This window comes from Mixophyes fleayi, chromosome 5 (assembly GCF_038048845.1).
Source record: "Mixophyes fleayi isolate aMixFle1 chromosome 5, aMixFle1.hap1, whole genome shotgun sequence".
Lineage (NCBI taxonomy): Eukaryota > Metazoa > Chordata > Amphibia > Anura > Limnodynastidae > Mixophyes > Mixophyes fleayi.
In genome coordinates, this window is record NC_134406.1 from 113,611,002 (window position 1) to 113,628,283 (window position 17,282).

At 41.3% G+C, this 17,282-nt stretch overlaps 1 protein-coding gene across 7 annotated transcripts in view; it reads right to left on the reverse strand.

Annotated features, from left to right (window-relative positions):
- CTNND2 (catenin delta 2) overlaps positions 1-17,282 on the reverse strand; it is a 632,047-nt gene that overhangs the window by 135,562 nt on the left and 479,203 nt on the right. For all 7 annotated transcript variants that reach the window (XM_075212716.1, XM_075212719.1, XM_075212718.1 and 4 more), the window contains 2 exons: positions 14,388-14,598; positions 8,644-8,728 (listed from right to left, as the gene is read on the reverse strand). In XM_075212716.1, the coding sequence (XP_075068817.1) occupies positions 8,644-8,728; positions 14,388-14,598 (296 nt within the window). The remainder of the gene's footprint in view (positions 1-8,643; positions 8,729-14,387; positions 14,599-17,282) is intronic.

The following is a 17,282-nucleotide window of genomic DNA, read 5'->3' on the forward strand; positions in this document are numbered from 1 at the left end:
TGTTTTAAATTATGACAGGGCATTTTACTTTTGGTTTAATTTCTTGAATTTGTTTAAATTTGGTTTTACTTTTTGAACATGGCAAACGACTGTTGATTGGTCATATAATGCAAAAAAAAAAGTTCCAAGATGGAATTGTCCTTGGGCCCTCACACCCACCCTTATGTTGTTGAAATAGGACATGCACACTTTAACAAACCAATCATTTCAGCGACAGGGCCTACCAAACAACTTTGGCTGAAATGATTGGTTTGTTTGGGCCCCCACACCAAAAAAGCTATTCATCTCTCCCTGTACAGACTAAACAGGCTCTACTGAGGCAAGATGTCGTCCTCATCCTCAACCTCTGATTCCTCTCCCCCTACAGTGCGTACTTCCTCCTCATCACACATTATCAATTCGTCCCCGCTGGACTCCACAACCACAGGTCCCTCTGTACTATCTGGAGGGCAGTGCTGTACTTCATTGAGGAATTGATTATTCATTTTTATAAACATCATTTTTTCAACGTTATGAGGAAGCAACCTCCTTCGCCGCTCACTGACCAGGTTCCCCGCTGCACTAAAAACTCTTTCCGAGTACACACTGGAGGGGGGACAACTCTAAGTAAATTAGAGCCAGTTTGTACAGGGGCTTCCAAACTGCCTTTTTTTCCTGCCAGTAACAATATGGACTGTCTGACATGTCTACTTGGATGGTGTCATTAAAGTAATCATCCACAATTTTTTCTATTGTGACAGCATCCAATGCAACGAGAGTAGACATGTCTGCAATGGTTGGCAGGTCCTTCAGTCCGGACCAGATGTTATCAGCATCCCCGCCAGCGGGTCTTTTAGGAAAACTGAGCTTTTTCCTCGCAGCCATAGATGTGGAAGAAAATGAGGGTGGAGCTGTTGGCATGTCACGGTCCTCTTCAGAGGACAATCTCCTGACCAGCAGGTCTTTGCACCGCTGTAGACTTGTGTCCACCGGAAACAGAGACACAACATACGCTTTAAATCGAGGATCGAGCACGGTGGCCAGAATGTATTCCTCTGACTTTAAAAGAGTGACCACCCTCGGATCCTGGCAAAGCGTACGAAGGGCTACATCCACAAGAGCTACATGCTTGGTGTAATCGCAATGGTTTACCAGCTCCTCCCTCACTTTCTCCAGCTGCTTCTGCAACAAACTGACTTCTCATGTGGCAAGTTCAAATGGCTGCAGAACCTTGCACAACACGGAAATCAGTCTCCACTGCGCTTGACTGAGGCGCATCCCCACTCCTTTGCCTATGTCGTAGGTGGCTGTGAGGCCTGAATGGCCTTTTGCTGCTCCTCCATCCTCTGCAGCATATAGAGGGTGGAGTTCCAGCGCGTCACAACCTCTTGTTTGAGGTGATGGCAGTGCAGGTTCATGCTTTTTTGATGTGCCTCTAGTCTGCGGTAGGCACTGGCTGAATGCCGAAAGTGTCCAGCAATTTTGCGCGCCACCGCAAGCATCTCCTGCACACCCCTGTCACTCTTGAGGTAATGCTGCACCACCAAATTAATGGTGTGGGCAAAACATGGGACGTGCTGGAAATTGCCCATATTTAATGCCCGCACAATGTTACTGGCATTGTCTGACACCACAAATCCCCATGAGAGTCTAAGTGGGGTAAGCCACTGGGAGATAATTTCCCTCAGTTTCTCTAATATTTTGTCAGCGTTGTGCCTCTTATTAAAGCCTGTAATACACAATGTTGCCTGCCTTTGCACGAACAGCCATTTTGTAGATGCTGCTACTGATGCAGCTGTTGCTGTTGCTGCGGAAGGGGATGCATCTACCCAGTGGGCTGTCACAGTAATATAGTCCTTCGTTTGCCCAGAACCACTTGTCCACATGTCCGTGGACAGTGGGTACAACCGCATTTTTTAGAGCACTGAGGACACTTGATCGTACTTCTCTGTACATTTTTGGTATCGCCTGCCTAGTGAAGTGGAATCTCGACGGGATTTGGTACCGGGGACACAATACCTCCATCAACCCTCTAAATCCCACTCCACTGATGGCGGACATCGGGCGCACGTCTAACACCAACATTGCAGTTACAGCCGCAGTTATACACTTTGCAATAGGGTGACTACTATCGTATTTTGTGGTCATGGCAAACGACTGTTGGACGGTCAATTGTTTTGTGAAAGACTTAGCGGTCTTACGACTTACCCTCTGGGAAGATGACCGACTAACAGCAGCAACAGCAGCAGTGGCAGTATTAGGCGTACCACTGCAGAATTCCTCGGATGAATCCCGTATTGAGGAGGACTCAGTCTGGCTGCTGACTTGGGCTGCAGGACTGAATCTGATGGAGATTGTGGAGGAAGTTGATGAGGAGGGTGTTGCTGGTGTGTATCCAACTGGACCACGGGATTTAGGTGTCCCTCTACCGATGAGGGTCCTAGCCCCAGTTCCTGAACTAACCACTGAACTATGAAGGTTATTCAGGTGACGTATAAGGGAGGATGTTCCTAGGTGGGCAAGATCCTTACCCCTGCTTATTTGAGCTTTACATAAGCTACATATGGCCATACATTGGTTGTCTGGATTTGGATAAAAATAACTCCAGACCGAAGAGGTGCATTTTTTGGTCTTCTGACCAGGCATGACGATGGGCTTTTTCATCCCATGGACATCAGCTGTTTCCCCCCCTGGTGCCTCATTTACAATAACCACATCACCATCCTCATCATCAAGTTCCTCCACAGCGCCAGCTCCATCATCATCACCTACATCATCAATATGCTCCTCCCGAGCCACCTCTTCCGTACAGTGATGGGAAGGTCAGGCTTGACAACCACCAACACCCTTGGACTCGCCTTGGGGATTTGTGATAATTTCTCTTTAGAAGGCAGAGTTGTTTGCTGTTTTGTTGCTGACAGCATAACTCTCTTCAATTTTTTGTAGGGAGGTGGAGGAGGAGGAGGGCTAAGATCCGTGGGTGAAGCTGAACCACTAGTCATGAACACGGGCCAGGGCCTAAGCCGTTCCTTGCCACTCCGTGTCGTAAATGACATATTGGCAACTTTACGTTTCTCCTCAGATGATTTTAAGTTTCTCTTTTTGCTACTTTTTCTTAACTTGGGCTTTTTGGATTTTACATGCCCGGTACTACGAGATTGGGCATCGGGCTTGGAAGACGACGTTGATGGCATTTCATCGTCTATGTCATGACTAGTGGCAGCAGCTTCAGCATTAGGAGGAAGTGGAAGTGAGGATCTTTCCCTACTTTATCCTCCAAATTTTTGGTCTCCATTATATGTAGCACAAGATACTGCAGAATGTGTGAACTTGGTAATATTGCAGTACCAATGGACTTATACTGCTGGATTGGTTTTGCAAATTTGGTTATAATTTTTTTTTTTTTAATTTTTTATTTTAATTTTTTTTATTACTTTTTTTTTATTTTTTAAAAACTTGGGAATAATGGGGAAATAACTATGCCCTTAGAAGCATAGAGCACAGGACACAGCACCACTGGACTGAACAGGACACAGCACAGGACCCAGCAGCACTACTGAACTCAGCAGGACAGAGCACAGGACACAGCACCACTGGACTGATACTGCAGAATGTGTGAACTTTGTAATATTGCAGTACCACTGGACTTTTACTGCTGAATGTGTGAACTTGGTAATATTGCAGTACCAATGGGCTTATACTACTGGATTGGTTTTGCTAATTTGGTTATAATTATTTTTTTTAAAAAAAAATTATTTTAATTATTTTTTAGAACTTTTTTTTTTATTTTTAAAAACTTGGGAATAATGGGGAAATAACTATGCCCTTAGAAGCACAGAGCACAGGACACAGCACCACTGGACTGAACAGGACACAGCACAGGACCCAGCAGCACTACTGAACTCAGCAGGACAGAGCACAGGACACAGCACCACTGGACTGATACTGCAGAATGTGTGAACTTTGTAATATTGCAGTACCACTGGACTTTTACTGCTGAATGTGTGAACTTGGTAATATTGCAGTACCAATGGGCTTATACTGCTGGATTGGTTTTGCAAATTTGGTTATAATTATTTTTTTTTAAAATTTTTTATTTTTATTTTTTTTAGAACTTTTTTTTTATTTTTTAAAAACTTGGGAATAATGGGGAAATAACTATGCCCTTAGAAGCACAGAGCACAGGACACAGCACCACTGGACTGAACAGGACACAGCACAGGACCCAGCAGCACTACTGAACTCAGCAGGACAGACCACAGGACACAGCACCACTGGACTGATACTGCAGAATGTGTGAACTTTGTAATATTGCAGTACCACTGGACTTTTACTGCTGAATGTGTGAACTTGGTAATATTGCAGTACCAATGGGCTTATACTGCAGGATTGGTTGTGCAAATTTTGTTGTAAATAAAAAAAAATTAAATTAGTTTTTTGTATTTTTTTAAATAACTTTTTTTTATTTTTTTAAACACTTGGGAATATTGGGGAAATAACTATACCCTTAGAAGCACAGAGCACAGGACACAGCACCACTGGACTGAGCACAGCACAGCACAGCAGAGCACAGCACAGCACAGAACTGAACTGAACTGAACAGAACTGAACAGCACGAGATATAGCAGGACAGAGGACCACCTAACACACCCTTCCTCTACCCTGATCAATGCCCGAGTGAAGATGGCGGCGACTAGCGGGGAATTTATAGGATCCGAGTATTGCGATATCCGACAACGGGATTATGAGTCAGAGCCTCAGTTTCAGATTTGAATTTGGCGCCAATACCCGGATCTGTCTCGGATCCGACTCGGATCGGCAACGTTCGGGTGGGCTCGGATTTCATAAATCCGAGTGCGCTCATCTCTAATATATATATATATATATATATATATATATATATATATATATGTATATATATATATATATATATATATATATTATAACCAACACCAGGCTGGTCAAACAATAACAGAAAAACATAATACATAGATTCAAATACAAGCGATGTCCCATTGGAACTTTGGACAAGGGGTTAGTGTGTGCAGTACCAGAAATTACAGTACTGAAAACGTACTTATTTTTAGCTAACTTAAGTAATGTGGCTGATTTTGTGTAACAACAAAATATGCATTGTGGGATGAGATGAACTTCAAGAGATGGAAACCAATCATGTAGGCAAGTGTGAACAAATCAGTACTTTTGCCAAGTATTACTATGATGGATGACAATGTTGCGCAAAGCAACTACACAGGCACATTTAATAAGCAAATTAATGTGTGCACCTCATATAAGCGCGGAGGAATAGGAACTTGAACACATAAAGTATTTGTTTCTCGTTCGTAAATGAGTTAGAACTCATTACAAAATCAGCACTTTCCAATAGAATAGGAAAAAAAGCAATGTCAGTCTTACAACATTTCTTAAAAGGTATGCCTTATTCAATTCAATCATTTTCGCACAAGCTATAAAGCTATAGTCCTCTCATTTTCATCATCCTAATAGTGACAGTGGGATGAATACAATGATTATTATGGTTACATATATTACCAATATCTTGAGCATCTATGTATTTAGAGAGGTGACCTACATAAGCCTTCTTTCTAGTAAAGAAGCAAAGTTTACAGAAGGCCAAATGATACCATTGATCTTGACATTATGATGGAGGTGTCTCCTGGGGGTGCAAAAGTTTGCATACTTATGGGACAAGTTTGGCGGACTAGGCATACTAGCATTCATGCCATTTCTATTGATCGCATGCAATTTTATTCTCTGAGAACAGATATTTAAGTATGGTTCAAAGTGTGGAGATAGTGTATTTATGGAAGCATCCCTGTTTATCAGGAAGCCTTGAATTCTGCATATCATCAGAGGTGGCAGAAATCAGGGCTTGACCAATACTTTCAATTGCATGCTTATTGCACTTTCCAGATGGACTATTTAATTGGGAAAGTGTATTTTAGATGTGTAATTCTACTAATTTAATACAAACATTAAAATCTATATAAGTCTTCTTGTTCTTGTTAAGGCTCACGACCACCAAGATGAGCTTTTAGAACAGATAGTGTTGAGGTCTTCACCTTTAGCAGCCACCTTTCCTGTAGAGCTTTATGTGCTCACAGGTACTTGGATGCCCCCAGGTCTTAAGCTCAGTGAAGTAAAAGTTGGCCGTAGCGCAGATGAAACCAGAGGTGCTAGCCCAGACTGGAGCGGGTGGTCAGTGGCAGGCCGAGGTCAGGGGTCCGTAGCAGATAGGCAAATCAGTATCCAAGCAGAGGTCAGGGTCACAAGCGAAACAGCGGTGTCCAGTATTGAAGCAAAAGGTCAGGGCAACAGGCAAACAGGCAAGGTCCAAAGTACAGGCAAGGGTCACAACAGAAGGTCAGTCAAATTCAAGAGACAAACAGCTCTCTCAGGAAGTGCCTAATTAATTAATTAGCCCACAGGCTAGCTCCCCATATGCGCATGCACACGGCTGTTCAATGCTGCTGGGACGCGGCGCTGCTTAGAAAACGTCCCGACCATTGGCATGGTGATGGACAGGATGGCGAAAGCAGAAAGTGATGCCCCGGCTTTTACCATGAGAGCCAGGAAGCACTGAAGGAGGCGAGCCGCGGAACTCTGCGGCTCGTAACAATTCTTCCCTCACTCTTGTTATTAATTTAAGACAAAAATAAGCAGTAAGAGATAAGGAAAGCTGTAACTAATGCAGGATGGCCCAAAAGTAGGCAGGGCATGCCAAGGCAGACAAATAGGTGGTAATCTACAAGTTTTGTCTGTCCATAACTGTCCTTATCCATCATTACACCTACTTCAAAGAACTGAGCAGTTGCATGATAACACACAAAATCTAAAATGTGGTTCTTTGTTCCCAGACCCTATAACAACATCAGAACGTCAATAAACTTTAAAAACATGAAATAAATAAACCTGAGAGAATAAGTAAGTGCATTTGATATGCTTTACTTGAAAGAAAAAGTCATTTAGATTTTGGAATACATTTATCCAGTTGCTGTAATTCAACAAAAGAAACTTTGGAACCATACAGTATCTTTGCACTACAATATGCAATGTAATGTTTATAAGACACAATGATCTATTTACTTTGCAAGCACATACGCTTATATGTGTATGGACAGAGCAAATGTACTGTAGGACGATCTGGTGCAAATTCTGCTGTCAGACCAGATTACACTGTCTGGACTTCGTCTGTCAAAATTGACACAGATCATGTAAGTTTGACATTTTCCTGTGGAATTAAATGGTCTAGTACCAAATTCATTATTCCCTCGATGATTGCATTTTTGCCAAACAAAGTTTCCCACTAAACAGTTCCACTCTCATTTCATTTGTCCACATAACAAGGAAATAGCTGTCCTTGGGAAACTTTAAATGGACAGTAGAATATTGGTTTTCGCCCCTGAAATTTTCCCATATACTCTTGTTCAGTGTTTTGTACTTTGGACTTTGTGTCTTTCTTTTGCAGATAATCATGTTACACACCACTTCCTTAAAAGAGTAATAATGACTGTGTATTTCCTTTCTTTGTACAATTGCTGCCTGACCATTGACTGATAGAATCAAAGCCTTTAGCAATGATTTTTTTTTAACTCTTTCCAGCCTTTAGAGTATTGGCAACTCTTTATTTTATATAAAGGATTAAAATCAATTTATCTGTATTGTTAAGAGCTTACTATGATAGTGACAAATCCTTAATAGTACTTTCTTTCTCCAACATACAATGGGCGTTATGTTAACTAGACCTATAAAAACCATACTATAGTTGTATTATGTGTATCATTTTCTCTTTACCAGTTTAGATGAAGATAAGATCACACTTCGGGTCAAATTCATGCTGAATACATATACTGATAATAACAATAATAATCAGTTGACAATCATTTCTCTAAGCGCTGTATTTTATGTCGGCTGATATATTTGAAGGGGATGTAAGATGACAGGAACTATATCACCCCAACACACAATCAACTAGACCAGTGGTGGGCAACAGGTGGCGCGCGGGCCACCAGTGGTCTGCCCAGCCTTCACATGCGGCCACCTAGCTTGCAACTTACGATCTACACATTGGAGGTCACGCTTCATAGTCAGAGAAGGGAAAACACTCCCTCTTTAATCTTTGGAGCCCATTTGAAGGCTAGAGGGCCGCACATGTGATCCTCCAGCTTTTACAAGTTGTCCATCAATGAACTAGACAAATCTTTATTGGATGACACCACACTGTATGATACAGTTGGATCTACTTTAATGTACATATTGAAATATTATCTGTATGATATTGCACTTAATGTCATCACTTCAGTTTTCACTGGTAACAGTTGTGTATAACATACCTTATACTTCAGTTTGCTGGAAATGATAATTACAGTCACGTTGGAGTTGTGTGTAGACAGCAGATTCATTATAACTTACATTTTAATGGGTAGGATTTTCCACATATTACGGTTACGCAGGAGAAATCCTAGTTGGCAAGAATGCAAGGCACAGTGGAAAGAGAGGACTGAAACAAAGCGCTGATTAGCGTCCTCTCCCTGTCTACATCTGCCTTTTTGTACCTCTCGTTGACATAAACAATGGACAAGTCCATTGGCCAATGTGATGAATTTATATATATATGGAACAAGCACAACAGATGTATAAGCCTACCTTTTTGTAAAGACTTCTAAGATCTCTGTACTGCCACATGCTGTTTAGGACTTGAGATGCTGCCTTCACTACTTTAGGTGAATGCCTGTTTTAAGGTAGGAAAAAGTAGGCAAGGTTAGATTAGAAATTTGAAGTACAATGAAAGAAACATATATTAAGTAATGGGATTACTATTTTAATCAGACTATCATATGTATTACTACGTAAACAATGAGGACAATATATATTTTGAGTTGCTAACAATCAACAAGCTCACATTCATACATTGGACCAGGTAGTGGAAGATATGTGATGTGACAAAAAATTACTTTTTATAGAGTGTATAAAAACAACCTATGAAGATGTGCCCCATAAATAAACAAAAATGAGCATAGCATTTGTACCTTAAATACTTAAAACACAACTAAATCCCAGAATTTAAATTATAATAGATGAAAAGGAAGGCAAATGCCGTGGCTCTCTACTGCAGCTTTGTTAGGAAGTAAAGTCAGCTTTGCTAGAAAGTAAAGTGGGAGTAAGCAATTCCTCTTCTTCCATTACAGACAGATGAAGCCATATCTGAAATCTATAGTAGACTGAAGGTCATATATGAGCCGCAAAATATATGTATAAACGTAACAAGTTCACATTCTGGTTTTTAGAAGTCACCCCTGTGAAAAAGCTCTAAATTAGCTTTTATGGATTTGTGGGTCCAGAGGGAGAGGAACATTGTCACTTTAGAACCATCCTTTCTTTAATTTTAACTTTTCTTTTTTCTCCTAAATACTGCTTGAACGAGCCTCATTTATGTCTTAAATCCTCAATGAGGGAATACAGGGAATGTATTTATTACATGTTGGTACATTTTCCATGGAAAGTGCAACTGGAAGGTATAAAAGGCATCATATAGAATATACAGCTCATCCCATCATAAGCTGCAACCTCATGCAGATACCACATTGCTAATATGCAAATCCAAGAGATTCCTATAAAAAATGGCACATTAACTATAAAAATATATACCAGTAAAGTCACAAAATGGTATTAGCACTGGAGACCCACATTTTGTGTACTTTCGTAGATAACCTCCAATGCTCTAATGTAATTTGTTACAGAACATAAGGATGGCTTATCCTGAATGGAAAATGGACTATCATAGGCAGGACCCTGAGATGTATCATCAGCTTCCCAGGACTTTTTGTGTTTGTTTATATATCTGTTTCTCCTTCTTAGGCTTGGATTATTTAGTCCATCTCTTCTGTGCCAGTTAATTTAATTACTTCACGGTCTCTAGTTTCCTTACCTCTTCACCCTCTTACCTTATTCTTGCTTGATACTATGATCTTGGCTTGTCTGAACCTCTACTATGGTTAACTGTTTGGCTCCCCTGCCTAGTCTTCTCTTTCCTTTTGCTTAGATGCATTCTAACCTCTAACATTTTTTTTTCCTTAATTTGTACTCTGTTAAAGAGAAATAGTGAGAAAATCCTACCTATATTTCTCACCTCTAGATTTGCATAAGGACTTTTTGTGAATATTTTGTCATACACTGCTCAAATTTCATTGCATTCCTTCCCCTCTTCCCCTGTACTCACGCTCCTCCCTTCATCAACAGTTCTACATGCTAAAGCATGGGAAAGCTCTAACTCCTCGGACCTCATATCCAATCACCAAAGCTTAGGCAGGCCTAGACACAGCCATTATACCAACTGTAAAACGGGCAAAGCATAAAGATTATCTCAGGTCTTTAGCCCCCCCAAAAAAGCAATGCATATCCCTAGCCTCTCATCAGAGGTTTCAGAGTCGTTGCACATGTTCATCCAGATCCTGTCTTTGGTAAGTTAAATGCCTTTTTTCTCCTCTCTTTTAATACCCATGTCTTCTGCTTCAGAGTAGTCTAGTAGTAAAATTTATCCTCTGTTTTTGGTGGTGTTGCGCCTGTTATCTACTTTTTGTAGTGTTAGTTTGGAGGGTATACATATGTCAGAAGTGATAAAGGAAAATATCTGGAAAATTAATGTTTTAAGCTATAGTCAATTATATCGCTTGATCAGGTAACTGTAGTTAGGAACAATGGATTGAGTAAGGTGATAATTGAAAGTGGGCAGCTTTTACCTTGATTGCAGACCTTCTTGATGTTAGCATGTGCATGTTCAAAAGGTATATACAAAGTTTAGTATTTATTTATACCAGTACTATTTATGGGACTTAAAAAGTGCATGGTACTTAAGTGTGATTGAGGTTTGATGAGGAGTTTTTGGAAAAAGACAGCTCTGGCACGATGTGGGCTAGTAAACAAGGGCTACTGATATTTGTTTGAGGCTGATGATGTCTTTAAGACCTTCCCCTTCTCCCTTTCAGATCTCTGCCACTGTGACAACTAACAAAGTTCAACAGGCACCAGTGTCAGGATTCTGCCCAGGAGTCTATTGGATACTGCTAGTTTTATGTAACTTGCACTTTGAAAAAAAAAGTGTTCCTTCCAATGTGAAGTTATTTCTGCTCATTGCTACTTCTGAAAGAGCAGGTTTCAGGCATGTTGTCAGAGTGGAATAGGCTTGATAATGTCAGTAGAGATGGAGCCATAGCTTGCTTTGCACCACTGGAAGCTGGCCTATGTAGGTGTGGATTTATGATACTTCTTTGCTTATAAGTCAGGCAGAGCTACCATCAGTGAATTACAGTAAGGAGGTGCAGATAAGGCCTGATAGATCCACAGTGGAGAGGGGGCCACACACTGCAAAAGTTCACATTGTCGATGATCAACTGGGCCACATTGTGCTGCATATTTGTTAATTGTAGATGAGACCACTGGGAGTTGTCAGTAAAATCTGACTGACATTTGACAGCCCTCTAATTTTCTACATGTCAGTCAAATTACAATATATGATGCTTATTGTACTTTCTGATGCTATTTAGAAATCATGCTTTGGAAATTACCAGGTAGATTTCACTGACCATTACCAGCGGTGGACAATGGGCCCAAAATTTCCAAAACAATGTTACTGGGTCTCAATTTCTTTGCTATTGGGAAAAGGGTCAGTACTGAACCCCTGCAGACCCTTACAGACTGTGCCTTGTCTGCAGTGACTGCTACTATTGGAACTAAGCCTTTTAAAGTGGCCCCATTAAAGAAGGCTCAATGTTACCATAGGTTGTAAGGGACCCAAAATTTCTACCATTTAAAGTTAGTTTCAGGGTTTACTGAATTTTTATGAAAAACTTTTGAAAGAATTTGGATTAATAATAAGTTTTTCCAGTTTTCATTTAGGTGAGGTCCCAAAAGGTTGGAAAAAAGAGCTACACAACTGTCAGCTAATCGATAGTTATTCATACCCAAAAGAAGTCCTGCCATATAGTCACAGGACTGATGGCCCTGTCATACACTACTCCCATATACTAGCAAGTCCAGTGCATAACAAACCACTAGTTTGAAAGCTTTGCCATATGCTAGCATATTCAAAGTTAGACCATTCACTAACATCCCTTTAGTTGTCTCACCTTAATCTAGCAACCTCATGGATAGTCCTGCCATACACTAGAAACCACATTGAAGTTTTGCCATACAAGATTGGAGGTCCTACCAAACACTGGACACCAGAAAGCATTGCCTTGCACGACCGTATAGGAAATCCTGCCATATACTAGCCACCTTATTGAAGGTCCTACGATACACTAGGCACCATAATTAAAGTCCTGCCAAAATTAGTAACCACATTGCAACATTGCGATACAGAGCTACCAGATTGGAGATTCTGTCATTATACTAGCCACCACATTAAAATCCTGTCACCAGACTGAAAGTTCACTATACACTAGCTATAAAGTTGGATGTCCTGTCATACAAGTGTTATCATTTTAAAAGCCCTGCCATATGCTAGTCATCAGGTTAAAAGATTGGAGAGCCTACAATAAACTAGCACATACTAGAAAGAAAATTGAAAACAATAACACACACTAGCCTCCAGAAAGAAAGAATTTGTATAGAGTAGCCACCATAATGAAAACCCAACCATACCTTGTAATATATTGATAGCCCAAACATACACTAACCACTACATGGAAAGGCCTGTCACACACTTGTCACCAGAATAAAAGTCTACCAATACACTAGCTACCAGAGTAAAAGTCCTGTCATATATTAACAACCAGATTGAAGGTCTGCCGTACACTAGTCATCCCATTCAAAGCCTTGTTATACATTACCCATCACAGTGAAGGACGTCCAATAAATTAACCACCAAATTGCCTTCCAGCACACTAATCACTCTGATTAAAATGCCTACCATTAACTAGCCCCAAAATAGAAAGTATTTCCATACTCTGGCCACACAACAGAAAGCAGTGCCATACATTCGCCCCCACCTTCAAGGACCTCCTATATACTAGTCACCTTATTGAAAAATCTTACCATTTCCTAGCCTTGAGCATCTGTGTGACTCAGTGTACACTAGTGATCTTCTATCAACCCTGTGAACCCTTGTAGATGCCATTATACTTAAGAAGACTTCATTGATAGACCATATTTAGCTTTGAACAGCCTCCATTTGCCTCAGTCTGCCTCTGTAGGCCCCCAGTTGGCTTCGGTCAGCCTCTGTAGGCCCCCAGTTGGCTTTGGTCAGCCTCTGTAGGCCCCCAGTTGGTTTCGGACAGCCTCTGTAGGCCCCCAGTTGACTTCGGACAGCCTCTGTAGGCCCTCAGCTGGCTTCGGACAGCCTCTGTAGGCCCCCAGCTGGCTTCGGACAGCCTCTGTAGGCCCCCAGTTGGCTTCGGACAGCCTCTGTAGGCCCCCAGTTGGCTTCGGACAGCCTCTGTAGGCCCAGCTAGCTTCACTTAGTGCTTGTAGATCCCAGAGAGTGCCTCATGAACTATTAGTCTCTTTACAACCCCTCTTGAATCTGGAGAGTGTTTTTTATGTTTGGTCAGAAATTAAAAATAAATTATGTGAAATATTCTGCTTTGGATTCTGATAATCACCCACGTACTGGCCCTGTTAGAACCTGTAAATCCAGGTCCGTTGTTGTTTATCCTCCAGGCTGTCTCTGTTATCTGTTTTGTTACTTGTACTGAGCTTCTGGCTCTTAATGAATTCATACCCCCAGTTCCTCGCTCCAGTCATATTTACAGGCTTTGATGTGTCATTGTGCCCTGGAACCTGCTTCTTGCCCTCAAGCGAAGCCTGGCTACTCTGTTTTGTCTTTGACATACCCGCCATCTATCTTGATTTTGTCTTGATCTAACTTTTGCTCTACTCCTGTTTCTTTTTTGTTATTCTTTAGTCCAGTCTATCTCAGCTGTGTCTGTTCTCTAAGGAAAGTGTTCTGGGCACTTGTTTGATTTTGTCTTCCTGCCTTGTTTGTATTGTTCTTCCCAAGTGCCCTCTGTGTAGTGAAGTTTCAGTGGGTGTATCCCTAAAGGAGAAAGATTGACTGCCCTATGTCAAAGGACCCTGATGTTTAACCTCAATTTTCGGATGCAGGTTGGTGTCTGTTTCCCTGTGAGCTTTCCATTATTACCTCTGCTAGATTATCCTCTGACTCCTCACGTGCTCTTATTAACTTTCAAAAACTTGAATCAGATAATGATGTGGGTTGCAGAAGGGGGTGCCCACTAAAATGCTACATGGGTGGGGGCCCTACACAAATCATTAAAAATTAAACTACAATATTTTCAGTGTCTACTTAAGCATAAGGTATACTGCCACCACCTAATGCATTATGTAAAACATCTGATATAACGTGTGTGTCACATTATAGTTTTGCATACTTGTCTCCTTTGCTCTTTGAAATGCCAACCAATTTTTCAATGCCTCCTGCATCACGTAGGGCTTTAGCATTCTCCATGTTCTTAGTTATAACTTCATGAAGTGTGCAGCATATAGCAGTAACAGTATCATCAGACATAGTCTTGCTAGTTAAGTTGTTGCAGTTGTTTCCCCCAGGAAGACGATGGACCAGGTCTCTCATAGCATATTTGCCTAAGTTAGAAAAAAAATCAATATATTTTAAAATACAATTTTTTTGTAACTGGTGCTGTAATGTTTCTGTTATGAAGACAAAATCATACATTACTGTAGAGGAACTTGAAAAGAGAAGCACAATGTTGCAGTGTCATCATAACAGGGATGAGTTGTGGTTATTGGACACTGCACAGGGCCCCGAATTTGCAAAGGCTGGCCCTGTGAATTAGTACTTAATGTAATCTCTGAATTTAGAAGAAGGCTGTTGTAGCCTCCAATTTTCATGTTTAGAGTAAGTGAGGAAATGTTTAAAAACACTTCAATTCAGTTATTCACCTTCACTTACTTTGCATAAACAAGAAAACTAAAATCAGACTAAAGGGTATATTTATTAAACTGCGGGTTTGAAAAAATAAAAATGTTGCCTATTGCAACCAGATTATGGTTCTCATTTATTTATTGCATTCTACAAAATGATAGCTAGAATCTGATTGGTTGCTATAGGCAAAATCTCCACTCTTTCAAACCCGCAGTTAAGTAAATATACCCCTAAATGTTGCTTGCTTGCAAACTCTATAAAAAGAACATCTAATTCCATACACAGCACGACGTGCACCTATTTGCAACTCAATAATTGAAGATGAAGTTGCTCCACGACATTGATCATATGACCTCACAACTTGCCCACTTGATTTTCAACATCGTGTTTCCCTTTAAATTATTGAAACTTTCTATCTTTACAGGTATTTCTGTTTTTACATAAATAATTGTAGCAGGCTATTAAAAAAATATTGATATTTACTCATTTCCCTTTGTTTATTTCTTAAAGCTGCTATTTATGATTTAGAATTCTCCTTAGTCTCATGGACTCCCATGACAACAGTCACATGGCACATGATGTTGTGAGCAGGGAGGCTTTGGAATGTCCCTATCTCTGTCTGCTCTGTGTAATATAAAATCATCCTCCTCTTTCCCCTCTCTGCCTTCACATGACATGCTGAGAGTCGTAAGCCTGTGTAGCAGACTGACTGTGTCTGTCAGTCATATTTTGTAACTTCTAGTGAGATTTTGAAATAATTAAATTTGTATAAGGACAGCGAAGAAATGACAGATGCATTATTAAAAGGTTCTTAGATTTTTTTTTTCTTTGAATATCAAGTTATGTGGGTTTGCTGCTTTAAGAAACACTCTCTAGACCCATCTTGGCCTCTCATGCTATAGACCAGGCCTGGCCAACCTGTGGCTCTCCAGATGCTGTGAAAATACAAGTCCCAGCATGCTGGGGCTTGTGGTTTCACAACAGCTGGAGAGCCACAGGTTGGCCAGGCCTGCTATAGACCCATTAACATAAAAACTACTGGAACACGAGCAAGAGAGGAGAGCTCCGTAAGCCTGAAGGTAAAAGTTAATGCTGGCGACGGCTGTGCAGCCTATTTCTGCCCCATAAAAGTGAAGTATTCTGTGGGGAACACGGACGGTTCCCTTGGGCACCATTCGCTGGTCTCAGCTCCTCACTTTGGGTGCTCACCCCAACCCGGCATTACCTGTTCGTGACTGGCGGGACAAGCGCTAGAGGAAAGCGGCGCTAATTGGTACCTGCTGGCTTCTCATGTGTCACGGAGAAAGAGCGGTGCCCTGGAGGTGTTTCCACTTCGGCCGAAGTGGGAACTGTGGAGATAATAGCCTCATCTGTATTACCGTGCGGGTAGCGCCGGAAAACCGGAAGTGAGGTCCACCATTGGTGAATAGGCCGTTCAGCGCTCCACCATTGCCTAGCTTCTCTTCCGGCAGCCCTGGACACTGGGAACTCTGTGATGATTAGGAGAGAGGGGTCTAGTGGAAAGCCTGATGTTAGGTTCCAGCCCATGAGTAGGAGACTTGTTAAGTTAAATCCTAACACACACAGAAATAATAACAACCTAAAGTGAGAACCTCTCAATCACAAGGTCTATATGATCTGACCCCCAACATAGAGAACACCAAGCACCAACATGGCACATTAGACTGTGAAGTTCTAACAATAATACACGCTGTAACCAACACTACTAAGTGCAATCCTGCCATCTAGTGTCTCATAAAGGAAATTCAGCCTGAGTTTCTTAGTTTCTTCTCTAAATTGGTTTCCTGCCACACTATCATCTAGAGAAATGTCAGGACACTGTAAAACGCTGCATGCATATCCATGCTGATGTAATCCTGAATATGTCTGTCTAATAACCGCCCCCCCCTGGGAGGGGGTTCGGGGGTATCCCGACCAGGTTTGCTCACGCAAGACAACATTTGTATCTAAGGATGACAATACATGTGTAGCACTCGGCTAAATGGGGAAAGACAAGAAAACTCCCGCACAAAAAGCACAGAAAAAAACCAGAGATTCCACTCCACGAGGTGCTTTCCAGCAACTACTAACACTTCTAAACCATCTTCATCTGCTGCATCACAGTCGCCTGCACAAGATCTATCAACTTCACCACAATCCACAACTTCTACATCTTCTATCACCATGTCAGAAAAGGGAGAATTAGGGGAAATTCTATCCCACCTAAAAACACTACCAACTAAAACATACTTTCAAGCTCTTGAGACTCTGATCCAGGAGACCTTACAATCACAAATTGCTTCAATTAAGTCAGAACTATCTCAGATGTCAGAAAAAATTGTTGCTATAGAAGACCACTCAGAGTCTGTGGACTCGCGAATTG